Source organism: Belonocnema kinseyi, chromosome 7 (assembly GCF_010883055.1).
Source record: "Belonocnema kinseyi isolate 2016_QV_RU_SX_M_011 chromosome 7, B_treatae_v1, whole genome shotgun sequence".
Classification (NCBI taxonomy): Eukaryota; Metazoa; Arthropoda; class Insecta; order Hymenoptera; family Cynipidae; genus Belonocnema; species Belonocnema kinseyi.
Window position 1 is genome coordinate 43,420,257 of NC_046663.1, and position 27,750 is coordinate 43,448,006.

A 27,750-nucleotide genomic window follows, 5' to 3' on the forward strand; every position below is an offset into this window, starting at 1 on the left:
AAGCTATCTAAGGATGGTACTATAGAACGCCACCTCAAGGTAGGCCTAGTGGCGCCATCTCTTGGTCAGGCCGGAAACTTATCAATCCACCCTCGTACAGTACTATGTAACATGTAACAGTACAGTACAGTAGAGTACGAAAATCGCAGTAGTACAAGCCACATATAGTCAGACTATAAAAGTAATAGAACTGGAGAGGATTTCAACAGTTTATTTTATAAAAAGTAAACATTTTATTATTTTATTTAGAGCGATTGGCATGTATGTACTGTACTATTCAGTATGTATCGACGTTTCTGGAGAAAACAATAGGAGTGGTGAACTACGTCAAAAAGAGGTTTCCGTTGGGTTTGTGGACTCGATTTGCGAAGGTTGTAAAACTCGAGAAGCGGAAATTCAAGACTACAGGAGGTACGATTAAAGGAACACGATAGGGGCGTAAGCGGGTTTGGTACTCGATTGACGTTAATTCAGTCTCTGAGTTTTCTCACTACTTGCTAGGAAAGGAAGCTGCCATCTGGATTGGAAATAATTCCTCTGTAATATTTTTAAAATAAGGCATTTTTCACTTTGACATTTACATGCATATGCGGAAATTTCCCCTCCAGTTTCTTTACGAAGGATTCGATTAGGGAAATAAAAGTCAAATAAAGATCATTGAAACCAGCCTATATAATTTTTATGCAGCAATATTGCACAATCTTTAGGATCGTAATTTTCTTCTAAGCTGAAAGCCTTTAGAAAGTGTTTGATAGGGTCTTCAAAAAAAATGTATCTGTTTTTCAAGCGTAACGTCAAATGTAAAAATATATTTTGATTTTAAAGAAGAAAAATATAGTAAAATCTCTAGTTTTTGTATTTCGTCCTTAAGTCCATACATTTTTCATTCTGCAAATACAGCAACTTCTTTGCAAAAGCAATGTGCTAGAAAGTCTGTCAACATTTTCGAACTTTTTTAATTAAAAATTCGGAAGTTAGCTAATAAGGCTAATTGAATTAACGTTCGCTTTTCTTACTGACATTTTGTAAACTAGAGTATAAGCATACATATAAATTCTGTTCAGAGAATAAGCGTGAAATATTAATTAAATTATATCATTATCAGTAATTTTGTGATTAAAAATTTCATTGTTTCAAAATTCAACGCTCTTGTTAAAAAATCATGCTTTTTCGTTGAGAATTCAACTTTATTGTTAAAAATTTGATTTTTTGGGTTGAGACTACAAATATTTGGTGGAAAATTATATTAATGTTAAAAATTTATATTTTTTGCTTTAAAATTGAACGGTTTTAAAGAAAATTGGTCTTTTTCGAAATATTCAATCTTGTTGATTTTAAATCCATCTGTGTTGTAGAAAATTCACTTATTTGGTCAAAAGTACATTTTATTCGGTTGAATATTATTTTTGTAGATAAATATGTAACTGTTTAATTTCATTTCACCGTTTATCTATTTTAGTTGAAAATTCAACCATTTTTTTAAATTAATGTATTTTGTTGGAAAATCGTCTTCTCGGACAAAATATTAATCTCATCATATAAAATTTCATCTTTTCGATTCAAAATTCATTTCATTCGTTGAAAACTCAATTATATTTTATTCTTGGTTAAAAGTTCATCTTTTCCAGTTGAGAATTCATATATTTGGTTGAAAACTTATCTTTTGGGTAGAAAATGTATCACTTTGGTTGAAAACTCATGTATTTTTTTGAAAATTTGTCATTCTGGGCCCAAAATTGAGCATTTGGCTAAAAATTAATTTTTTGTTGTGAATATCCAAGTATTTTTTGAAAAATTCATATTTTTCCGTATAAAATCAATCTTCTTAATTGTTTTATTCATCAGTTTTTTAAATTTATGTGTTTTGTTGAAAATTCGTCTTTTTTGATAGAATATTAATCTCATCGTATGGAATTTCATCTTTCCGGTTCAAAATTAATTTTTTTTTGTTGAAGAGTCAATTATTATACATTTTTTTTAAGTTTGTCCTTTCCAGTTGAAAATTCATAAATTTTGTTGAAAATTTGTTCTTCTTGGTACGAAATTGATCACTTTGGTTAAAAATTCATGTATTTTGTTCAAAATCTGTCTTTCTGGCTGTGAAATTTATCACCTTGTTTCAAAGTTCATTTTTTGTTTGGAAGATTTAACTATTTTTTTGAAGATTCATATTTTTCCGTAGAAATTCAATCTTCTTGATTGTTTAATTCAACCGTTTTGTACAAAAATTAACCAATCTTCTGAAAAGTACATTTTATTTGGCTAACTATCATTTTTTTAGCCGAAAATGAAACTATAAAATTTTAGATGAGCATTTATTTATTAAAAATTAAACTAAATATTATGCTTATCGTTAAGAATTTTTCTTTTCTTTAGTTAAAAATTTGTCTCTTTGATTGTAAATTAAAGACTAAAGGTTTTAAATATTTTTCGAGAAGTGCATTTTTTGTGTTAAAAATCATTACTTAACTAAAAACTTATCTTTTATTGTTTAAACTTGATCAATTTGGTTGAAAATTCGTTTCTCTATGGAGAAAAATAACATTTGTGGTTAAACATTGGTCTTTTGGTCTGAAAATCAACTATTTGTTTAAAAGTTGATCTATTTTGTTTGAAATTCTATGGCTCTGAGTTGTAGTATATGTGGATTTACTATTTTTGTTTTGAACAGTTTTTAAATAAGAAATAGAAAAAGTTCGTCAAATACAGTCTCCTCCTAAATTTTCTTACGTTCAGATAAATTTAAAAACATAACTTCTTTTTGTATTAACATTATTGGTCTCCTAGTATTAATGTTGATTTTGCACCTTTAAGAAACATTTATAACGGTCAGTAGGACATATGCAAAATAAGTTAGGGTAAATTCAGGGAATTCGAAATTTGGATTTTGCAGAAAATCTGAATATTTAAAATTATACTAATTTATTTTTTAATTTTCTCGAAAATGAAGTATTCAAACAACATTTTCTTTTATTAGAATAGAGAGGTAAAATAATGGAATGACCTTGTTGTGTTATTAAGAAGACTATATTTTTTAATTCACTTGTAAGTGCAAACAAGATAATTAGAGAGAACAAACCGTTTTTTAACAATTATTCTCGACAATATTAAATATGCAAAGTCCTATTTCAAAACTCAAATAAAGTTTTAACATTCACCCTCCGTAAAACAGACGACACTTCAACTATAGCTCCACTAAGCTTTAAGCTAAGCTGATACTAAACTGCCTGAACAAATAGTCAACGGTAGCAAATTTAAATAAATACTAATCTCAGTCCTGAGCTTTTCACTCTAGTACAAAATAAAATTTAAATTTCATGAGCAATTCTCTCGCAAGGCAAACTTCAAAGGAAACACAAAAGGGCACATAACGCACTTGTGGTATATGAATTTAGAGAATTTGAAACCCGGTACAATTTAAAGTTTCAGAAGGAACGGTTTAGTTAACCTCCTTCCAACTTTGCTCATGCAAACTCAACTGTTGGGATTTAAGTAGTTGAAGGTGATTTTAGTCAGCCGAACTAACTACTCTTCATCAAGAGTCTTTATTTACCGAATGAAGTGAATATTTGAGATGCTGGAGCTACTGAAAGTTTCAAAAGTGATTGAATTTCTTACAACTTAAATAATAATCATAATTAATCATCTACAATAATACTAGAGAAGCCAGCATATCGATTTGTGTTATTCACGAAGTAGTGAAAGTAGTGTTTGCTTAGTCACCCTTTATTATTAGACTTAATTGGAACGTATCAATATTTATTATTCTACTGAATTAATAAGAAGGATTTTTAGTGGGTAATAAAACGTCACCTATAAGTAGTGAAAGTGTGTTTTGTTGGACAAATTAACATTGTAGACTGGAGCCCTCACACTCCCCTAATATTCGTTACTTTTTCCGGTCTAGTACAAGTGAAGGGTAATTATTAAGGTAAAATTGAGTTAGAGGTACTAATATTTTTTGCACTTTTATATTATCTTTCAATAAAATAATGAATAATAATCGATAATAATTATTGACTCGAGAACAATGTGTCTTAGTCTTTTTTTTCAACCATTTTTCAAAAGTAGTTTACATTCAACAAATAGGGGCTTCGTTTTTCTGGAAAAATATTTTTTACACCTCTACTATTTCCAATTTTAAAAGAAAATTCTTTGGTCCTTCAAACGAAATTTTTTATTTATTGCGAATAATTGATGCGTAGAAGGCCACAAGGGCTAACTCATGCATCCACAATTTGACAGGAGGGATTTAAAGAGTTGTAGGAAATAAAATTTTCAATCTAGAAGAACTAAGAAAGCGCTTTCGAGAATCAGTGTGGAATTGAACACTGAGAAAAATTTCAATTTAAAAAAGTGAGAATTTACTTTTTAGGTTGCTGAATTGACAAAAACAAGTTTTTACAATATTAAGATACAATATACAATATAATATACAATATAAAGATAAAAAATTTACAATATAAAGATAAAAAATATAATATACAATATAAAAATTTTACAATATTTGTTGTAATAATAATTTCAATTTCTACCATTTTTGGGATAGGTCCTTATAGTATAATATTCCTCAATTATTGTTTCTTACTTTAATTAGTTCCGTCACTCTAACAAGTTCTAAGAATAATGTTGTACCTATTTCAAAATTAGATTTTTGAAATTTGAATGAAAAAATACAATCTATTTTATTTAATTTTTTAAATGTATTTTATGATACGCTAAAAGCGTGAAAAAATTTCTTTTTTCTGAATTAATTTTTTAAACTCAAAGCTTTAGCTGCAGAATAAATTACGAGTGAAATAGACATTTCCCTCTAAAAATGTGATATGCATAAAGGAAAAAGGTTGGTTATTTGATTTCGCCATTTTTTACTGTAAGATTACAAGTGAATATGATAACCAATCCTAGAGATACAAGCATACGGATACTGGTTGTTCCTTAAGTAGTTACCGCCAGATTTGGTAAAACGAGGATACATATTTTCATTATTGCTTTTGATTGGTGCGTGTCAATGTTTATCATGCAGCGGAATATCTAAGAGGCATTTTTATTTTGTAATAAATTATCTCCTTCAAGTAGTAAAGTGGCTTTTGGGTAGATAAATATATTTCCTAGACTGCAGGCCTCGAACTCCCCTACCATTTGCTACGTTCTAACACAAGGCTATTATTTTTTATCGAACGTATTTTTATCAAAAGTATTTTACTTTTTTGTACAGAAGAAAGAATTTTTTGAAATATTTTTGCAGCGAATATTTCAATAAAGTTTAATTTAAGAGAAAAATGGAAAATAAATAGTTATTCAAAAAAGTAAATAATCATAATTTATTATCTCCTACAATCTGGATATGCGAGCACACTATTTTTGTTCAGCCGTAAGTCGTCAAAGTAGGATTTATTTGGATAGCAGGCCTTCTTTTATTATTAGTCTTGATTGATGCCTGTCAATTTTTATTATTTTACTGAGTGAATAAGAGGCATTCTATTTGATATTAAAACATCTCCTTTAAGTAGTAAAAGTGCGTTTTGTGTTACTGAAGGCCTCACACTCCCCTACTGATTGATACATTTTCGCTCGAGGCTACTGTTTGGCTACTTTTTCCAGAGTTATACTACCACGAACTACTTTTTTCGGTCTTGGAAACGTAAGGACTTATTACTCAAGCTAAATAGAGAGAACATTAAAGATGTTTATGACATTTTTATGTACTTCTATAATTACGTAATAAATAACCTATTATACAAGGAAGTTCTGATAACAATTTTTTCCACACGGAAATTCTGATCTTGACATTCTGGTAATGTTCAGAAAAATGTTTGTTTTTCGAGGACAAGATTATTGCTCCATATTTTAATTACTTGAAACAGTAAAAAAAAGTGCTAAAAATAACGCTGTGCCTATTGAAAATTAAATTTTTGCTCTAAAAATGTATAAGTTCATTTAATTAACCTCTATTGAAAATTGAACATTTAGGAGTGACATGGTATCCTTAATTTTTTAATCTCTTCATATACAAACCCCTAAAATTTTTATTTAATTAAAAAAACTATAATTTATTATAGAGTAATAAAACCAATTGTCGAGAAAGCAGTTGAATTTTCCTAACCTAAAACGTAAATACGTTAATTTTTGAGCAAACGTAAATAAATCACTATCTGTCAAGCTTCTTATTCCTAGAAATTGAGTATACATTTTGAAATTTTAATTTTTTACATAACATATCTGAATTATGATCATAATTTATTGTCTTCAATACTGCTGAAGATGAAAGTAAAAATTTGTGTTTTTCATTAAGTAGTCGCAGTATGAATTTTCCAGACAAATCTGCCTTCTTTTATTTTTGACTGATACTTGTCATACTTTATTATTTTACTAAATTATTAATACAAATTTTTTTCAAGCCCGGTGTTAACCAATGCCTGAAAAATCTGGAATTTTTAGGAAAATTTGTATGTACCTGGAAAAATCTGGAATTGTACGGAAATTTTTTTTTTCCATTTATGGAATTTTTTCGATAACCGGCTTCAGTGCAAAAGATTTCAATATTAAATGAAATAACAATGATTTCATATTTTTTAAAGTGACTTTATATTACTATATTCAATTAGTTTTTTAAAAATTCGTCTCTTTTTTTCGAATTTAACACTTTTATCTGAAAATTTAACTATTCTACTTTTAGTTGAAAATTGATCATTTTTAGTTGAAAATGCAAGTACCTGGTTAAAAATTCTTGTATTTTTTGAAAATTAAATAGTTTGTTTGCTATTTTTTGTCTCCCTTTAACTGAACAATTTTTCTGTGTTCAAAATTAAACATATGTTGAAAAGTGGTCTTTGTTGGTTGAATTTTGAAAAGTTAGTTTTTGTTACAACAAAATTTTTTACTACTCCAGTTGAATATTTTATTATTTCACCTAAAAATTCTTCTCTCTAGATGAATAGTAACCTTTCTTCGTAAAAATGGAATTATTAAATTTTTGGTTAAAAAATTATTTAAAAAATTGTTTTGGTTGAATTCTTTTTCCTGAAGATGTAATTACTATTCACGTATTTTGTCGAAAATTAGTCTGTTTGTAAAAAAGTCAACTGTTTTGCTTATAGCTTCATCATTTCATTTCAAATTTCATCAGTACAGTTTAAAATTTACCTTTTTTAATTGAAAATTCAACTATTTCTTTTTAAATTCACGTATCTTATTGAAAAATAATATTTTTGTCAGAAAATTAACCTTTTTGTTTAAAAATCATTTGATCGGTTAAAAATTTAGGTATTCCCGTTAAATATTCATAAATTTAGTTAAAAATTAATCTTTTTGCTTAAAAATAAAACTGCTTAGTTAAAAATTAAACATTTTTGTTAAAAATTCATGTTTTTGGTTTAAAATTTATTTATTTCAGTTGCAGATTCATAATTTTATTTCTAAATTCATCAGTTTGCTTTAAATTTACAATTTTTGTGTGTGTACAAAATTAGTTGTTTTTTTACTAAAAATTTAATTATTCCATTTTGGGTTAAAACCGGATATTTTTAGTTTAAAATTTAACTATTTGGTTGAGATTTAATTTCTTTTCTTGAAAAATCATCTTTGTAGAAAATTAATACTTTTCGTGAAGAATTCAAGTGAATGGTTAAAATGCGATCTATCGTGTTGAGCCTCAATATGCAGTGAGTTTTAATTATATGACGACAAAATAGAAAATGTGTTTAAATTACTATTTAAGTATGTGGAATTAAAAAAAAATAATAAAAATGTAATCATGTATCTAGTATTATTTAATTATTTATGCTCTCGATGGAAAAAATAGAAAAACATTTGAGATACCTGGAGAAAATGTGGAATTTTCAGGGAAATTTTTTCCAGGATATTAGTAGCTTCAGTTTCAGCTGTGCTTTCGCCAAGGTAGGTGGAAAAGGTGTGGTCCAGCGTGTAACCAGTGAGTAATGTCAATTGAAAGCTCATGGGTCGTCTGTAAGACCGCATGTCCACAGTAGCATCACAATTTGATATTTCTGTTTTAATTTATAAACAGCGGTCTGTGCGATCTCAGGTCAATATTAATGCAAAAATGAATCCACGTCTATACTTAAAGTTTAAGTAGTGAAAGTAGAGTTTGGTTGGACCAATCTACTTTTCAGAATGTTTATGCAAATTTGAATTACATTTTTCCTCTTATGTGGATTGAATGGTGGTATTCAGGTAGGAGTCTTGTCCTTCTGCAGTAGGTAAATTAGCAAATTGAAGAGGCGTTGACTGGTGTGAAGAGGTTTCCTGGATAGCACTGTAGTGGTGTGGTGGTATGGTGGTTGGAGTTGGCAGAGGTGAAACATAACGAACCCGCAGGCAGACACTCGGTTGGCCGCAGTACCGGATATTACTGTTACGGAAGACTATTCGATTTGCAGGCAAACGAAGATTCATCCACCAATCCGCACAGCTTTTCGCTTAAATCTTCTAACACCAGCATTTAATTCGATTGATACAGACCTCATGCAATCGATACGTATTTGCTCTCAAAAATTAATCTCACACTTTATACTTTATTCATCCAATTTGATTAGATAAAGAATTAGCTGACTTACTAATTCTATTTTCTCACTCAACTAGCATTGTCAACTAGTCTCTAAATTTTTATTTCCCATTATTAAAAATACAAAAAATCTAAAAAAATTATTTTTTATGATACTAACATCCATTTTCTAAAGTGATATTGTATTTTTGTATATTAAATTGTTTTTGATTTTATTTATTTTAAAATTTCATAAAATGATTGTCCTCGCATGTGGTTGAACTTATTTTCATTTTTTCATTTAATTTCGGGATTTTTTATTGTATTTTATATTTTGAGCTCTGATATCAGCGGACATTTTAAAATTAGATATATACCTGTTCAATAATCAATTTTCTTTGTACCTCATTCATTTTAAGATTAATTATACGTTTCGTATTTACTTTTTATTGCAGGATTTACCAGAAGTCATGGCTTCAATTATTATTAATAATTTTGAAATAAAAGAATTTGAAGTTAAACAGTCTTAGATTAGGTAAAATGTTGAAGAAAGGACAATACTTTCAATGGAAGAAAAATGTATTATTTATAAATAGAAGAGTTTAAAATTTAATAATTTGAAATTCTTAAACTTCACGCGATGATTTTGATAAACAGCAACATGTATCAGAAACAAGTTAAAGTTGTATAATTTTTAATTCAAAGTGTTCGGAATTGAACACTTTTTTAAATTGAAGAATCTATAAATTAAATGTTTTCAGATTAAAACTTCGGCAACAAATTTCACTTTATTCTTTGAAAATATCTGCCTAAGTTCAATAAATTAACTTAACCTTATTTTTCACGGGCTGGAAAGGAAAGATTTCAAATAATAAACCATTGAAATTGAATTATTTTAAGGGAATATTCGAAATAACAAGTCATTTTAGGTGGCAAAATTTAAAAATGAAAAAATTTCTACTACAGACCTTCGAAACTTAAGCAAATCATTATCGTTTAAAAATTTTAAAATGTTTATTCACTGAAAATTGTGTTATTAGCATTTTTTCTAAACTGAAACCATGTTGAATTTTACTTATTTTAAGTGAATTGAAATTGCTGAGAAATTAATCATTCAAAAAATTTTCTTTTTTTCAAAATAATACATAAAGTTTCAGATTTCTCAAATTGTAATCATTTAAACTAAACACACTGATTAAATTATTGACTCATTAATTTTAGATAATTTAATCTTGAAATATTTTTATTTTAACGAAATAATTTTAAACTTTTTAATTTTAAAAAATTCGATTTTGAACACTTTATTTAGAATTATTATTTATTCTTGAACTATTCTAATCAAAGATTTGTCATTTTTAAATGGTTAATTTTTAAAATCTAAACAAAAATTATGTCAATTTAATGATACTACATTGAAAATTAAAGATTACAGAAAATACACAACAAGATCGCTCTCTCTCTCTCTCTCTCGATTTCTCTCTTTTACGTATACATAAATTCATAATTTACAAATTTAGGAAGAACTTTATAAATACGACATCTCCCATACTAATAGTTGGAAATTTATTTGAGAATCTAACTCGAATTACTTACATTTCGGAAAGTGTAAATTAATTATTGATAAATTTAAAATAATCAAAAAAATGAGAAACTTGAAAGTTAATCAAATCTGTACATCAAAAAACCTAGGGATTCAATTGTGTTAAGGTCATTGTCTCACAAACTTATTTCGAACTTCACTTATGTTTGCTTTCTGGATCAATTTTTACAATGAAATTTCGGCTTTCAATATTTCTATTACTCACTTTAAAGCAATTATGGTTCAATTCGGTTTCAGTTAATTTCGGAATTCTTTCTTTGTTCGTTAAGAAAGCTAATTTTTATCTGTGTACTGTTAAGTGATGAAGTTTCAAGCTTACTCTGTGATAAAAAATGTACACTTTTCACCAAGCACTTTATCATCCAATCATATTTAAATGTATAATCAGTAAAAAACTGTTTTGTAGACATACATAACGTCCTTTTTGATTGAAACAAATTGTGCTTGATTCAAACAAATATTTGATTGTCCCACAATTTTTTTGTTGAATCAACCAATTACTTCATCCAGCAAAATATTTAGTTAAAATAATTAAAAAATTTAGTCGGGTCAACCAAATAGTCTGTTGCTCATATAATAAACATACTCTGTGGTTGCACCAACAAAAATTCTGTTCATTCAACCGAAACGTTTTCTGAGTACACTCCTTGTCTTTTCTGTAAATTATTTCTTGTTAGTCAAGCGCGTTTAGAAAGTTTGGAGTGGCTTTTGAAACTTGAGCTTAGAAAGCTTCCGTTTATATAGTGCAACATTCGTCATTCTCAGCCCGGAGAAGCTTTCATCGATCATTCCTTTTGCGAAAGTGTGCATTGATAATGGCTAGCCATTAGCCGCGAGTCGCATGTTTGCAAACGAATGGTGAGGGCTCACGCTTTTTCTCTGTAGTTGCCTTTATTTCCGAATGTCAGTTGCTAATAGCCTACTCAGATTTTTTCAAGCTTTCTGGCTGTCGGATAATCCTTAAAGGAGAAGAACCCATTAATTTTATCCATAGCCCGTTTCTCGAGTTGGCTAATTTAGATTTCAGTTTCCATCTCACAATTATTATCAGGACTTGGCATCCTTTAAAAAAGGAAAAGCATGCTAAATCCTTCAAGCTTTTAGCTTTTGTCATAGGGTTTTAAAATTCACTTTTATCTTTCTTCCTCTTTCAGAAGTTTTAACAGAATTGTCATATTTCATTAATTATTTTTAAACTTCAAAGTAATTCCGTTTAGGATATTTGCAATCAAACATTAATTGAAGAATCAATTTGTGATAATTTGCAGCAATGCAAATATAAAACCAAGGTTTCATCACTTTTGATCAATATAAATGAACAGCACTTGAAATAAAGTTAAAGTCAAAGTCGACCAAAATGCTTATTTCCGGAAATGCAGATGCACATTCTTTCTAAAAGTATGACTAATCCATTATTTTATTCACTCTGCGACATTAAATGATTATGTTTCGTTAACCTGTTTTAACTTCACACACTAAATAGATGGTATAGATTAGTATCGATTCACTGCAGTGGAATTTGCTCAGTTTGCTGCTAAATGTAAAAGCCTCTATTTATTTTCTTTTATATTGAAAAACGATTATTCACTGATCAGAAAACGAAAAATATATTTATAAGAGCGATGCAAGAATGTATTTGCTTCATTAAATTCTGTTAGCAGCAAATCGGAATAATCAATCGTGACAATTGAACTAAATTATGGAAATTATCATTTCTGTAATTCAACCTATGTATTTCTGGTTTATTGCAAAGATGTCTTCTCATTCAATAACCTTTTTCAAAGTCAATGAAAATTATTCTATCGTTAAATAAATCAATAAAATGTTATTTTTTATAGATGAACCTCAGCTAAAGGGGAATTTAAAAAAATTGCAAAATTCAGGAAATTCTTGAAAAAGCAGTTTGAATAACTTTTAAGAATAATCAGGGCAGCTGTCAATTTTTTTAAATCACTTTTTAATTACTCTTGGAAGTGATTTCAACTAAATTTAAAGGATTTGAATTATTTTTTGGCATTTCCAAAGATTCCATGGAATTTTTAGCAGATCTAAATAATTGTAAGTTTCCATATAATTTTGAAGATATTCAAGAAAATTTTAAACCTTTACAGGGATTTCAAAAGATTTTTAATGTTTAGAAATATTTTAGGCCATTTACAAAAATTCTGAGGGATTCTAATGATTTTAAGGGCGCCCAGAAATTTTGAAGGTGTTTTTATAAATTTTTACAGGATATTAGGAAATGTCCTAAAATTTATTGTAATTTCACGATATTTTAGAATAATTAAATGGATTTCAAAGAAGAAATTTTTGTGATATTTCAAGGTATTTTCAAAGATTTTACACATTTCAATTATTTCAATTATTTTAATTATGTAACGGGATTTCAAAATATTTTTTAAGTTTTAGGGTATTTTAGATGAAAATGTAACTATTCCTTTTTTTAAAATTGATTTCTTTGGTTTAAGAGTATATATTTTTGGAGGAAATTCGTTTATTTTTAAGTTGAAAATGAATTTTTTAAACTGAAAATTTAACTATTTCATTTTTGCTCGAAAATGTATAATTTTTAGTTTAAAATTGAACTATTTAGTTGATAATTTATCTTTTTTAGTTGAATATTCATGTACTTGGTTGAAAATTAAATAGATCTTGTTATTTTAAAATGTATCTGTTTGGTTGATTATTTATCTCTTTTTCTATCAAATTAATCTTCTGGGTTAAAAAATTACCTTTTTTGTTAATAATTCAACTCTTTGGTTGAATGTTGAACTCTTTTTAAACAATTTTTTTTTCAAATTCTTTTAGTTGAAAATTCATATAGTCGAATGCAAATTTAACTATTTTTCTAACCATCTTTTTTTATTAGAATTGATATATTTAGTTGGTAACTTTTATTATTAGAAAGGAAATTATTTCGCTGTGGAAAATTCATCCTTCTGGGTCAAAAATGCCACTGCTTTGCTCAAAATTAATCTTATTTTGTTGAGGATTTAAATATTTTGTTGAGAAATCTTCTCTTTCGTCTAAATTTAACTGTTTTTTATTCAAAATTAAAATATTTTGTTGTTGAAATATTAACTCTTATACGTTGCCTTAAAATATATATTTTCTTATTCGTTTTCTGTTTTAAGATTCGTCATTTTCGTTCAAAATGCATATTTGTAGATTACAAATTCAGCTGTTTTGGAAAAAATTCCACTGTTTTGCTTAAATATTCAATAATTTGATAGAAGGTTAAACTATTTAGTTGGAAATTAATTTTTTTGTTAAAGCTTCACATTTTTTGTTGAAAATTATCTTTCTTGTTTGTAAATGCCACTATTTTGTTAAAATTCCATCTTTCTTGATTCAAAAAAAATCTTTTTAGGTTAAACATTCAACTATTTAGTTATCAATTCAACTTTTTTTTAAACCTAATTATTTTATTAAAAATTTTCAATACAAAATAAAAGTTCAAAATTTTGTTTCAACTGAAAATGTATTTTTTTAATTATTAATACAAAATATATCTTTTTCAGTTGAAAAGCCATCCTTTTTTGGCGAAACAAATAATCTTGTTTCGAAAGTCCCTCTTTTTTGGCTAAAATCCAACTCATTGAACTCATTGCACTAATTTCGCATTTATCTGTTTCCATTGAAAATATAACTATTTGCTTAAAAATTGAAGTATAACAAACAAATGTAATTATATTGTTTAAAAATTCTACTCTTTTATTGAAAGTTTAACTATTTTTTGTCAAATTCGTTTTTTGTTCTTGAAATATCAACTATTGCATTTTTTGTTCACAATTCATCTCCTTGTTACAGAGTTCAACTTTTCGGGTTAAAAATAGAACTGCTTTCATAAAAAAAAATTCTTCTTAGCTTGGAAACTGAAATATTTGGTTGAAAGGTAGTCTGTTTGGTTAGAAATTGAACCCTGCTTGCTAGGAATACATTTATTTGGTTGAGACAAAATTCATTTGTTTTATTTAGAATTCATGGATTTTTTTGAATATTGGTCTTTGCTACAAAAGTAATCATCGAGGATGTGTGCTGTTCACTCAGACATGAATAGCTTTAGATTTGACTGTACGAATTTCGTTGAATTTTCAACAACTTTCTCAAACTCATCTTCTTATAGTTGAAAATTCAACTATCACTTATAAGAAGGCTCACGTTTGACAAATTCTTTTCGACTACCCTCCAACGTAACAAATTGGGGATGCACCCCCCCCCCCCGCCAACCCTTAGATATTAATGTGATATTTGGATACTACCAAATCAAAGTTTGCGATAAAAAATAAAGAAAATTGCATATAGTTCTGTCTGGTTCTATCCCCTTAAAGTGAAATGAAGGCTACGCGAGCTACTTGGAATGGATTCCAATGTAGCGAGACGTAAAACTTGTTTCGTTTGCTTTTCAATTGAGCTTACCTACCATGGTTAGCAAGTACGCCGCGCCGCGCCGCCGAGCTTGGTTTACAAACCACGACCACGAGGTAAACAGCGTTCTGTCCGATTGCCAAGGTACGTGGAGCGCGCACTCTTTACTTACAAGAAGTGGGTCAGAAAGAATTCAAGTTTGCGAAATGGAAAAATTAAAGGGACATTGCACTGATCTTGCTAGCAAGTCGTTGGCCTAATGTTATAAAACGCCATGGCGCCACACATTGGAATTAAATCAACAAATGAGGTTCAAAATAACTTGTACCTGGAAATTCTTAACCGATATCACTTTTTTGAAAGAAAAATTCAGCATTAAATTTTGAATCGATTAATGTGGCCTAATTTTTGAATTTTTGTTTTGTTTAAACTTTTATGTTAATGCAGAGCAGAGTGAATAAAAAGTCGATTATTTTGTTTCTTTTGTTTATCTTCGTGAACATTTTTTTCTATGATCAGCATTGCCAGATTTTATGCACGAGGGTAGTTGAAAGCAAAAAATTATCACATTTGTAAGTTAATTGTTATAAACAAATTAACTCCACAAATAGTCTGAACTATAGATTCTTCGTTTTCAAAGTCAAGTTTTGCGTAAAAATTACTTGAGTTCATCGAAAAAGTAATGCTCGATTCTTCAATCTTGTGAAATTTCGTGAAATAAATTCAAATATCTTAAAATCCTTGGAATCACTAGGAATTCCTTGAAATCTTCGAAAATGCTACAAAAGTCTTTGAAATTCCTTGACAACTTTGGAAAACGTAAAATCCCTTTAAATGTTAAAAATTTGGTTCATACCGCGAAAATATTTTTAATCTCTTTTAAAAAGATGGCATCTCTAATTATTTGTTTAAATACTTACAAACATCACAAAATCCTTTTGAATAATGAAAACACGCGGATTTACCTCGAATTAAATTTAAATCCTTCAGAATCTTTTAAATCCTTCTAAAATGTTTGAAAATCTTAAAAAATTTAAAATTTTAATGAAATCTGACGAATTAACTTGAAGTCCATAGAAATTTGCTAAAATTTAAATTGAATGACACTTAACCATTGAAGTTTAAAAAAAAATGTAAAAATCCCTAAACATTTTTGAAATCCTTTAACCTTGTAAAATTCCTTGAAATACTTCAAAAGCTCTTCAAATCATTCTAATAACTAATAACTAGAAATGTATTAAACTCTTTAAAAATCTGAACAAATTCTTTGAAATTCCAAGGAATTTCTGAAATATTTAGATTTTTTTGGAATTCTTTACAATTCAAATAGTGTTTGAAAATGTTAAAAATTCTCTCTTGAAAAACGATGGCATCTTTAAAAATTTGTTTAAATACATACAAACATCACAAAATCCTTTTGAATACTTCAAGCACGTGGATGTACCTCGAAATTGATTTAAATTCTTCAGAATCTCTTACATCCTTCTAAAATGTTTTAAAATCTTTAAATATAATATAATAATATGTTTTTAAATATTTAGAAATCCGAACAAACACTTTGAAATCCCAAGGAATTTCTGAAAAACTCAGAATTTTTTGGAATTCTTTACAATTCAAATCGTTTTTGGAAAGGTTTAAAATTCTCTAAGCTCCATCGCATTTGTCGAAATTCCTAGAAAACCTGGGAAATATTTTTAATTATCTAAAAAACCGATGAAATCTGTTAAAATTAGTTGAAATTTTTAAGAAACCTCAAAATCCGTTTAAAAAGATCAAAACCCGCGGAAGTCCCTGAAAATTGATTGATATCCTTTGGAATCTCCTTGAAACCTTCTGATAGGTTCGGAAATCTAACAGAAGTCAATTAAATAAATAAATCATTCGATTCAACTCTCTCTGTATTTATAGCACCGGAGCTTTCGATATTTTAAGTCTTTGTTTCAATATCGATTTTCTTATATTGACAATCTACAATAATTTTTCTAGAATTACAGAAAAACTGTGTGTAGCAGTGGGGAAAACAGTAAAAGTGAAACTTTGATGGATTAACTTTGAAAGTTGTCGTGAGGAATCATCATGAGTGTTACGGAGATAGCATAAAAATAAAGCACAGAGAGAGAATATACAGGGTTTGCTTCGTGTGGCAGTAGTGGGGATATCGAATAGGAGCCTTTAGAACAATCGCGAAGGTCCGTGCAAAAGGGAGACGCGACTAGCGAGAGAATGTATAGAAAGTATATGTACTTCCAAGAAAGAGGGAGAGAGAGAGGGAGAACATGGGAAAAAAGTTATGAGCCACTATTTGAACCACTGATTCTAATAGCTTGGCAGTAAACTTTAGGGAAAAATTTATTTCAGACACAAAATTTAATACTCAATAAGCCTAAAAATAATAAAGGTTCCAAAATTTTCAGAAAAGTGCAGATGGCGTCGAATAACTCTGGGGCGATGAAGTGGCCTTTTGAAGTAAAATACACATAATAGTGACCTCTACAAAACTATTATTCATTTCACGTTTAAAGAAATTCACCCTCACAGTAGCGCTATTCAGTAAAGTTCAAGACTCCCACTTAAGTTGTTCAACATATTTCTCTCACGGTCCTTGATAAATTTTGTAACATATAACTTGATTTGCAACCAAAAAGATACATCTTTAACCAATAACTTTAACTTTATACTAAAAAGACGAATTCTACATAAAAATATAAATTTTTGATTATATGGCTGAAATTATAATCACGCGCATTAATTTTTAAAGAAAATACGATTCTTTTAGAAAATACATACATTTCTAACCAAATAGTTAAATATTCAGCCAAGAAGATGAACTTTCTACCAGAAAAATTCAAACTTTTAACAAATTACAAAATTTTTCAACCATATGTTTTAGGTTTTAAACGAAAAAGATCAATTTCTAATTAAAGATGGAATAGTTAAATTCTCATTTAACAAAAATTTCATTGAAAAAAATAATTTTTTACAAAACAGTTAAATTTTCTTCCAAATCGTTGAATTTTTTTAGTCAAGTTATGAAACTTAAACCCAAAACAAAATACTTAAATACTCAAATAAAACAGATTAATTTTCAATTAACGCGATTCGTTTTTAACCAAAAGTGGATCTTATGCTAAAATGAAAAAGAATTTTACAACCTTTCTACAAAAAGTGCAAATTTTTAATGCTAAAAGACAACCATTTAACAAAAAACATAATAGTTGATATTAAATAAAGATCATTTAATTTGACAAAAAAGACGATTTTCCAACAAAACACTTTAATTTTCAACTAAAATAGAAATATTTTCTACTAAAATGTTTCATTTTTTATAAAAAAAATTAAATTATCTACCAAAAAGGATGAACATCATACAAAATGAATAAAATTTTAAATAAAGCAATAATTTTCTCTGATAACAGACGATTTTTTGACAAAATACTAGAATTTTCACCTGAAAAATAACATGTAAAAAAATTTGCATTTTTATCTTTTCAGTTAAACACATAATTTTCGAACAAAAAAGAGCATTATTGAAAAATTAGTTAAACTTTGAAACCTAAGAGATTAGTTTTGAAGTCAAATTGTGCATTTCAGCTAAAAATTGAAATTTTAACAATGTAGTTAGACTTTTGACCAAATAGTTATATTTTTAAAATAAATTTTTAAAATGTTCTACCATATGTTAAATTCTTTTAGCTTATAATATGAATTTTAGTTAAAAACTTAATTTTCAACTGAAAAGGATTATTTTTTAAGTGACAGTTGCATATTCAAAGAAAAAATATAAAATTGCTACAAAAAACCAAGAAAGAAAAAAAATCTATCAAATTACTGAAATTTGAAGCAAAAGATATATTTTATGCCTTGAATAAAATTTTAAAAGTACATTTAATTAAATACTTACTGTTGTTGATAAGTTTTATTCTTTAATAGTAATTTTATCAGGGTTTTAAAATTTTTTAATTCAATTTGTTTATTTATTTATTTTTGTGTCATAAATTTATTATGACAAAATTGAACATTAATACTAATATTATTAGGCGAATAATGATGATTTATTTATTTTCACTCTTAAACAATTCGAATAATTCCTACCTTTAACAGTTTAGCCATTTAACCAGTAAAAAAGTTGATTGGGTTAAACTTTGACTCATTTTTAATAAGTCTTATGTTTTAAATATTTACCTGAATAACTAAACTGAAGTTAGTTAATTTGCATACAAAAAAGTTGCAAACGATGGAAATATTAAAAGAATTACCTTTTCTATATGTTTAATATTTAAACGATTACACGTAGAAATTATTTAAATTTTTTAAACAGTGGACCAGTTAAACACTGAGCAATCGTAAAAAAACTTAAGCATGAACAAAAAATACTTTTCTTTTGTCATTCTATATTTTATGCGAATTAATTTTTCCAGGCTACGCTTCACTTTCTTTCACAAAAAAGTGATAAAATTGGATTATAACATTTTCGAAACACAAAGGTATTTAGATTATAATATTTATAACAGGAGAATAATTAATTTGTTTGTTGATTCAATTCACTGTGCGTTCCGTGATTTAATAATCGCTCCCCTCTAATGGTGCCTTCTTCTAATAGAGAGTTTTACATTTTGATCATAGTATTTATTATTTAGTATTAGAAGTTAACGATGATATATTGCTTTTTAATGACACATAAATTTGTATAGGTGGTAGTTTCTAATGTAATTACCAATTTCCTCATATTTGATGTATTGAAATCTCTTCACGATTTCCCCCCTATTTAATTCAAGGAAGTGATTTCTACAAATATTTATTATTAATACAAATTTCACCAAATATTAATGAGAAAATTTAATTGATAAATTTGAGTTTTTTTAAAGAGGCAAATATTTTTTATTGTAATTAATATATTAAAATAGTTGTTGCTTAAATTTTAAATATAGAGATATGTTTCAGTTTGATTAAACTGCAATGTTAATTTGCATACGAATATTTTTGTATATGTTTTTTCTGAAAATTATAATATTATAAGAACTTTTAAAACATTTTAATTAGTATAGTTGTTGATTTCAAATTGTTTTATAATAACTTTGTATCTTTACAATAGAAATTAACGCCATTATAGAGAGATAAAAAAATGTTGTAATAATATTTAAAAATGTAAAAGTTAAAAAGTAAAAATCTCAAACTCCTGGAACAGGGATGTGGTATGATTACCAAAATCATAATTTTTAAATAATAATTTATGGACTCTTCAAATTAAGGAAAAAATTGGTTTGAATAATATATTCTGGAGAAATGACAAAAATGAATTATTATTAATTCAAATATTAAAATGGCTCTGAGTTCATGAAGCGAATTCAGAAAAATATAAAGATTCGAAATTTAAAAAGTGTGGGTATGCATTAAAAAGGAGAAAAATAATTAAATCAATGGTTGTTTTTGACTAACCTGTAAAGCGAATTCAAAAAATTGAATTTCTGATCTAAAACTTTAGTAATTCAAAAGACAGAAAGATACTGACTAGTTTTTATTCCACTAACTTTTGTAGACACGAAATCCCTATTTTTCATCAAATTACATATCATTAGAGCATCCACTTTCTGAAAATTTCTGCTATTAAGGTCCTAGTAACCACTTTCCATTTTCTCTTATTTAGTGTCGAAATATTGAATACACATTTTTTCCAGGTAACTTATCTTTGAGCAAATTGATACGTAAATTTGAATTTTGCAGAAATCTAAATTCAACTCAGTTATTTAGAAAGTGGAAACAGTTAATATATTTCTTGGCGTGACGCTTCTACCAATTAGTGGCTATATTTGTATATTTAGAAATGTTTAGATTTTATGAAAAACCAAGACTGCATACAAATTTGCTTTTTTGTGATCCAAATAGTTATCTCCTTTTATATTTCAAGTTAAAAATAAATAAACTAAAAAGCTTTTTGTGCATCAGCCCTGTTATCTAAGATAACATCAATAGCTCGAGGTTGCTGCTACTTTCATAGTTACAAGAAACTCAAGAAACTTTCGAAAATAAAGTTGGCTTTTTAAACTGAACATCAGCGATTAAAGTTTCATAACTTTAAGTGGATTAAGGGGTGAGCCAGCAATATACCTCGAAGATTTCTTTTGGAAGGGCGGATGAGCTTATATAGCCAATATCAAGATTTGGTCATATCTGGGCCAAACTTCGAAGGGCGGCTTAAAATAAGTGCATATTGCAGAAAAATTGTACAAGATTCTAGAAAAGAGATTTTAACTTGAAAAACAGAATCAAACTCGCTAGCTTGTGACGTCTTTCAAAATAAAAGATCTACTGCTTCCTGAAAAAGCCCTTGGCAGCAAAACAGCTTAATCTGTCTTGCACTGTTTCTTGCACCTTGCACACGTGAATTGGAAATTTCTTGGTATAAAATGAGATTTGGCGACGAGGAAGACGTTTTGAGACCCAGAGGACTATGATGGAGTAGACGGTTTACAGGTTGGAGACCCAAGGCGTAGTACTGGTTTGGAGCTCTGCCACGTCGGGAGCACCCTCTTGCTCGAGAGCTCTACTGCGATCACTGATACCACACTACAGGCTTCGCGGTTGGTACTTGTGTGGTTGAAGGAGGCCAGAAAGGCACGTCTTTGGGAAAGGGGGAAACAGGTGGAAAGGGTGCAGCAGAGTTGATATTGATAATCCTCTAGCACCTCCATCCTTCAGATAGAATCACCCTACTACCCGAGTGCTCTTCTCCTTCTTTGAATATCAAAAACACGATAATCAGCTTTCGACGTCAATTTACCATTCACCTGCTTTAGAAGAATACAGATGCGAAATTCGAGGGACTATTAACTTCGGAAATCTTGTTCAGTCACTATAAATTCACAAAATCGAAGATTCAGAATGACAACAATTAGATTAAGATTTGCAAGATTTTGGAAATTTTTCCCACTTGCAAAAATCTTTGTGAATCCTCAAAAGATTATTGAGTGATCTTATCAAATCCATCGTGTCACAGAAAGAGTTTTAGAGACGTAAATACCTAATTCCGATTTTTCAAGATTTTGAAAAAAGAAAACAGGTGGAAAGGTTGCAGCAGATAGGACATCTATACTTCAGATGCAATCAATTTACCGTTCACCTGATTTTAAATACAGCCCCGATAGTCTAGGGGGTTATCACTTCGGAAATATTGTTCAAGTTCACTACAGAATAACTAAATATGACCGCTGTGCGGGCACATTCTCATCGCGCGCGGCTCGCTGCGTTCACAAGTTTGAGCGTGTTCAGGCGCGAGACTGCTGGTACTCGCGTTTAGCGCTCGATAATGTATTTACCTCGCGCTACGTGCTCGGTCTTTTTGTTTCCCTAATATTTGTGAAAAGACTTTTTTAAATCAAACGTGAAAGCATCGGGAAATGTAATTTGATGTTCGTGAATACTCTTTCGTTAAAGCTCCTTCGGCTTTAACGAACACATTCTCATCATATGTTTCGTGCTTGGTACTCGCTTTTATACAAAATGTAAACTTTTCTAAATCATGTTTAACACTTTAATATGAAATGTATTGTTTTCTCTTTTTATTTCGTCTCTTTTCTCGCTTTCATTTAAGATCTTTTTTAGTTGAATCACTTTTGTCTAATAATTTTTGTTGTATCTTGTGCTGTCTTTCAAAAGCTTTAAATTTTTTATATTCAATATGATTTTTTTAAAATAAACAAAAACTAAGTGTCTTATCAAAAAATGATTAATTACAAGTTTGTAGCTCTTTCTGGATGAGCAATGTTTTTCTATTCATTTATTCATAACTTGTGTCATTTTTCAGACAATTTATTTATTAAAAAAAATTTGTTTAATATTAAAACTAGGGCTACACATCCTATCAAAAAATTATTCACGACAAATTTTCAGTTATTTTGGATGAACAACTTTGGTGTTATTCTTTTTCGTAGATTGTTTTTTTACAATTAAAACAAAAACTACAAGTTCCATAAAAAAGTGATCAATAACAAATTTTTGGATATTTTTTTATTTCACAATTTTGTGTATTCGTCTTTTTTCGACTCTTGCATAGTTTGAATGAAAAATTGAATTTTTGTTATTTTTTGTTCGATCAAAATAAGAATTTTCGATTATTCATGAAAATTCAAAAAGTTGTTAGGACAATCTTACAGATTTTTAAACAATCGATGTTTTTCTGCTTTTGACTTCTTTCATGTCGTGCGTTGTTTAGCTTAGAATTTTTATTTTTGCTTTTTTTTTTTAATTTTGTAAAATATACAATTTTGATCATTTTTTCCCATAAAAAAATCTTTGGGATAATTTGTTCCTCTTTCTGAGATTTACGAACATCCGTCAATATTATTTTTAATTTTGAAAAAAGTGGCCTCAACAATTTTGTAAATGCTATAAGTTTTTGAATTTTAATTCAAAATAACTGGCTAACGAACCTGGCCTTTAGTTTTCGACACATAAAAAGCTTACCAGGGATCAAAATAACAGATTAATTATTTCAAACATTATCGTGCTTACAGCCATAAACACATACATACATCCATTGATACATGCATAGAGGCATACAGACACGCAGACATACACATTCGGAAAAACCTGTTTGCGGGTTCATAGGTTCTCAAAACGTGAACATTTGACAAAAAATGGAGGGGGTCAAATTCTACACAAATCTAACACCTTCTCCCGTGAAAATGTAAAAATCGAAGATACAGAATCACGGAAGTTAGATTAAGATTTGAACTATTTAACAGGGGGTGATTTTAAGCCATCAGTCGATAATTCCAATTTTAAAAGATTTTAGGATCGCGGGATTTACCTAATTTTAGAAACAAAACTTTCAGAAAAGTTTATGAGCGAAATGCATTTTCTTTCTTATAGGGGAGGTTTATTTTCACTACTAAAAAACACCAACACTGTTCAAGTTACAGTAGTGTTATATTTTAAATAATAAATCAGTTTATCTTATATACAATTTTTTAACATTTTTTGAATTTTATAAATCGCTATTGTTAGATTATGAAACACGAAGAATTAGTTGAAATAAATTAATGTTATAGTTCTTTTATTAAAAAATCTTTCCTCCTAAAAAAGAATATTAATTTTGTTTAAAAATATAAAAAAACGGTATTGGCAGGTTATGTTAGGGCCTGAAAAGTTCTTCAATAGGTCAATCATTGAAAAAGTTTTTTTTGATGCAATTAAATTCCGTTGAAATTGCTCTCAATTCTAAGTAATCCCATTATATTCAACACGATATAAATTTATTAATTTTAAAATTTTTGGTAAATTCACTTAAATTCTTGTAAATTTCATCAAAGTTTCATGAATTTTGTTAAAATATTTAAAGTCATCTCTTATTTTGATGAAATCTTTGTAATTTTTTGTATTTTTAAAATTTATTTCAATTCGCTTAAATTTAGCTTCAATTGTTTTAAACTCATTCTCAATTTTATTCATTTATCCTGAATTCTTTGAAATTCCCCTGGAAATCTGATAAATTTCTACCAATTCTTCTCATTTCTCTTAAATACTTCTAATTTCACTCGAATTTAATTTAGTTTATTGGTTTATTTTTTAAATTGAATTGAATTCTGTTGAATTTGCCTGAATTCTGACCAATACCATTACAATCAATGCGATATAAATTTGTTGATTTTTTTAAATTTTGGTAAATTCACTTAAATTCTTATCAATTTCATCAAAGTCTTTAACATTTTTTTGAAATCTTTTAAATTAGCTCTTACTTTGCTTAAATCAATGTTTTTAGATGCTTTTAACTGCCTAAAATTCTTTTTATTTCAAGTCAAGTTTTTTCAAGTTCATTCTAAACTCTTAAAACATTATTATGACTTTGTTCAAATTCAACTGAAATTCTCATAAATTTGATTAACATCTTTTGAATTTAAATGAGCATTGTTCACATTATTAATGTACATTTTTCCCTTAAGTCAATATTAGTTACTATTTCGGTTTAAATAAGTTATATTTTTCAATAAAATTACGCTATGCTCTGTATATGATCAGTATTTAAAGTAGCAAAGTATATTTGAGCCTAGTGTTGTAATTTTTTTAAGTGGTGGGAAGCTTAGAGACAAAATAAACTTATTGATAGTAAGATATGTAATACATCATTCCGAGGTCAAAGTATACAGATTGTAAACAAAGAGGGCTGATGATATAAACTTCAAAACATAAAAGAAAATTCTAAACTGGAATGAGAACTATACATATCGAGACCCTAAAACCATAGACAATTATCTCATTTTTTTGGTCTAATTGAGTTAACGACACCAAAAGGTAGTTTCATGCAATCTATTTTTGTAATTTGAATCTCATTGCGTTATTTAATTAATTGCCAGATTACAATCATGCAAATAAAAAAAAAAAGATTACTGAGAAAAATATGAAGCGGCTTTCAACATGAAAGTAATAAAAGATTAATTTATTGAAATGTTGTGAAAGTTTTATTTTATTTTTGATACAAGACAATTTAAGAGGAAAACAACCTTATACTAATCTTAAAGAGCCTCAAGGAGCTATTTCAATGCAATTTACCATACACTATCATGCTTTAAAGTTCTATATTAAAATTGAATAATGTATTGCCCTGAGGTTTAATTATTGCCAATGTTAGATTATCTATTAATGTTCAAAAATTCTCTACCAGAAATAGAAAAAGGATTAGCTTAAATTGTACAAGCTACCCTACTTTGAAAAGCCTCTCCTGTAAAGTTAGCAAAATCGAGAATAGCACCCTGCAATTCTAGGTTCTCGATATGGTAAAACGCGGCGATGTAAGTGCTCTTTACTATCTTCCAATATCCCACACCCACTTCCAAATGTAGTCTGAAGTGATGGACATTTCCGAGATCAAACATTTTAAGGACTCTTTAACGGACAATGAGCGTACTTATGCTGAAGCAACAGTTTTGTCGTTCAGAGAGGAAAAGCTAAGCACTAATTGTGATTAACGAGTATAGATGACTTGTCAAGATTATTGTTTATGATTGATGACGAATTAGAATAATCACTAGGCCGAATATGTCGTTATCACGGTACGCACATTGATGCGGTTAGAAGACTGAAGTCACTGTGAGTAAAATATAATACATCGATTTAGGTATTTAGTATATTAGAGCACTTTGAACAAACTGTTCTAACGACACCTCGTGGCTTTCAGGTCGTTTTGAAGTTCGTTTATGATATTCTGTCACGCAGAAGAGTGACAATAGTTAAAGGCTGTTACGTTTTAACTAGCCAGCGTTAGAAGAAGCATAAAGATATTCGCACAAAAGAGTTGGTTGGAAAACTATTTTTATAGTATTATGCGGAAGCTATTATACCGTCCACTTTTAAATTTCTGTGGAAACTTTAACTTTGTAATCTTTTTCGTGGAAGGAGGAAATAGGGGAATAATTATGACTGCAGTTGTATGACGCAAAGGCGCAGTCTGCACAAGATAAGTGGATAATTGCGAGAGGGGTCATGAGAGAATGTAGCAAAAAATAGTAATCCGACCTTCGTGTAAGTACTCAAAGATAATAAAGAGATGAAACTCAATGTTTGCGAATTGTGTTTCTAGGGAGAATTCTAAAGCCGAGGTCGATAGCCCTCAGCAAGTATCTATTAGAGAGTTGCATCTTACAGGAAATTTGATTTAGATCATGAAACCGACTGTGGGAGGAGATGAGGTAGGAGTCGGTTTAATACGTGGAGGCGATTAAAGGATATTGGAAACGCGGTAGTCTAGTCTTGCTTTCAGTGATGATTAAAGCTTCAGCTATCGAATACCGATACTGTAGACTCGCAGCCCACATTTCTGACTGTTGGAAAACGCGTTTCTTCTGTTAAAAATTGTTTTCTGGTTTATTGACTTTTCTGGTGCAAAGGCACCGGCATTGTCTGGGATATAACCTTACGGGCGCTAGAGTAACGAAGGAACCTAGATCGAGCGTCTGGCCTGTTTAGGTCAATAGAGCACTGTGTTTATCGCAGCCGGGAGGATGGGGAGGGGATAAGTGTCCTCGCACACGTGTTCACACAAGGAGAGACACGCACATAGGCAAACACGCACTTACAGGTTGATATCCTATATATTTTTAGACAATTGATTGGTACTTACGCAGCAGCGTGTGCAAAAGGCGAACGGTAGGTGGCCGGTAGTAAGGCCACAGTGGCTGTGAGGAGGGCGAAGGTCCATGAAAAGGCGTGAAAAGAACTCATCGTCCTGCAACCGTTTCCCCGTCTTGATCGACACCGATTCCAGATGTTTTCGCAACACCCTGGACTCTCTTCTCACTATCACTCTCTCTCTTCCTCTCTTCACTATCCCAGCGAAAGTTTCCCTTCCGCGGGAATTTTTCTCTTACGCGCACATTTTTGATATCGGGTAAAAACCCGATTTTTCTTCGGTTCACTTCGTCACTTCCTCTTCTCTTTCGCCTGCGGCGCCGATCGGTTCTTTCCTGCTTGGTCCTAACGGGCCAGTCGCAAAGCAGATTTGTGTAGATTTGAATCGAAGAGGTCGACGTTTTTGTCTCGTGATGTTCCTCGCCTCGCGCTTCGCGGTCTCAGTCCTGGTCCTCGCACGTAGGAAGAGGACCGTGCAACTACCGTGAGAGTGGAGGCTGGTTGAGGAATTTTGAGAGCCGGAATGTGGAGAGCACTAGGAAGATGAATAAACTGGAGGAGTGGAGTGGTAGAGAGAAATCAGGGAGAGAAAGATAGGGGACAGAATGGGGTGTTTTGGAAGCCTCTAGGAGCTGAGGAGTGGCGTGTTGCTGTTCGATTGGGGTCCTCTTCCTACGAGGCCTTTGGACACTTTGTTTGGTGGCCGCAGGTTACGCGGTGCAGCAAATTGCTCCTCTTCTTCGTCGCTCTTTGGCTCCTACCTTCACTGGACATCTCCTCGGGACGGTCGCACCCGCGCAAAGCCGCGCTCGGGAGTGGCGGCCGTCGCTCTGCACCCGGACACACTGATGGCGCAGGCGCCATTATAGTCTACCTTCCACCCACCCACCACCTATTTCGCACAGAGTCTCCCTTGCTGCTTGCTCCTTTTCTTCGCTATAACCCTGCATCACCCTCTCACGAGCCATACACACCCATACATACTTCATGGGACATCGATGGTAATAGTGTCCTAACCAAGATTTCCTCTCAGCGAAATACTACAGAGGAATGCTACAGATGCAGCTTTTAATTAGGAAAATAAAGATTGTTGATTATCGGAAATGGAATATCTATAGCGGGGTGGAATGACTAACATTGTTTTGTTTTCTAGTCT

The 27,750-nt window shown here is 29.6% G+C and overlaps 1 protein-coding gene across 1 annotated transcript in view; it reads right to left on the bottom strand.

Annotated features, from left to right (window-relative positions):
• The window catches only part of LOC117176284 (gamma-aminobutyric acid receptor subunit beta), a 325,198-nt gene extending 297,819 nt beyond the window's left edge, over positions 1-27,379 (bottom strand). Inside the window, exon 1 of the mRNA XM_033366468.1 lies at positions 26,587-27,379. Coding sequence (XP_033222359.1) covers positions 26,587-26,687 — 101 coding nt within the window. The 5' untranslated portion in view covers positions 26,688-27,379. The remainder of the gene's footprint in view (positions 1-26,586) is intronic.
• Between the last annotated feature and the right edge of the window lie 371 nt (positions 27,380-27,750).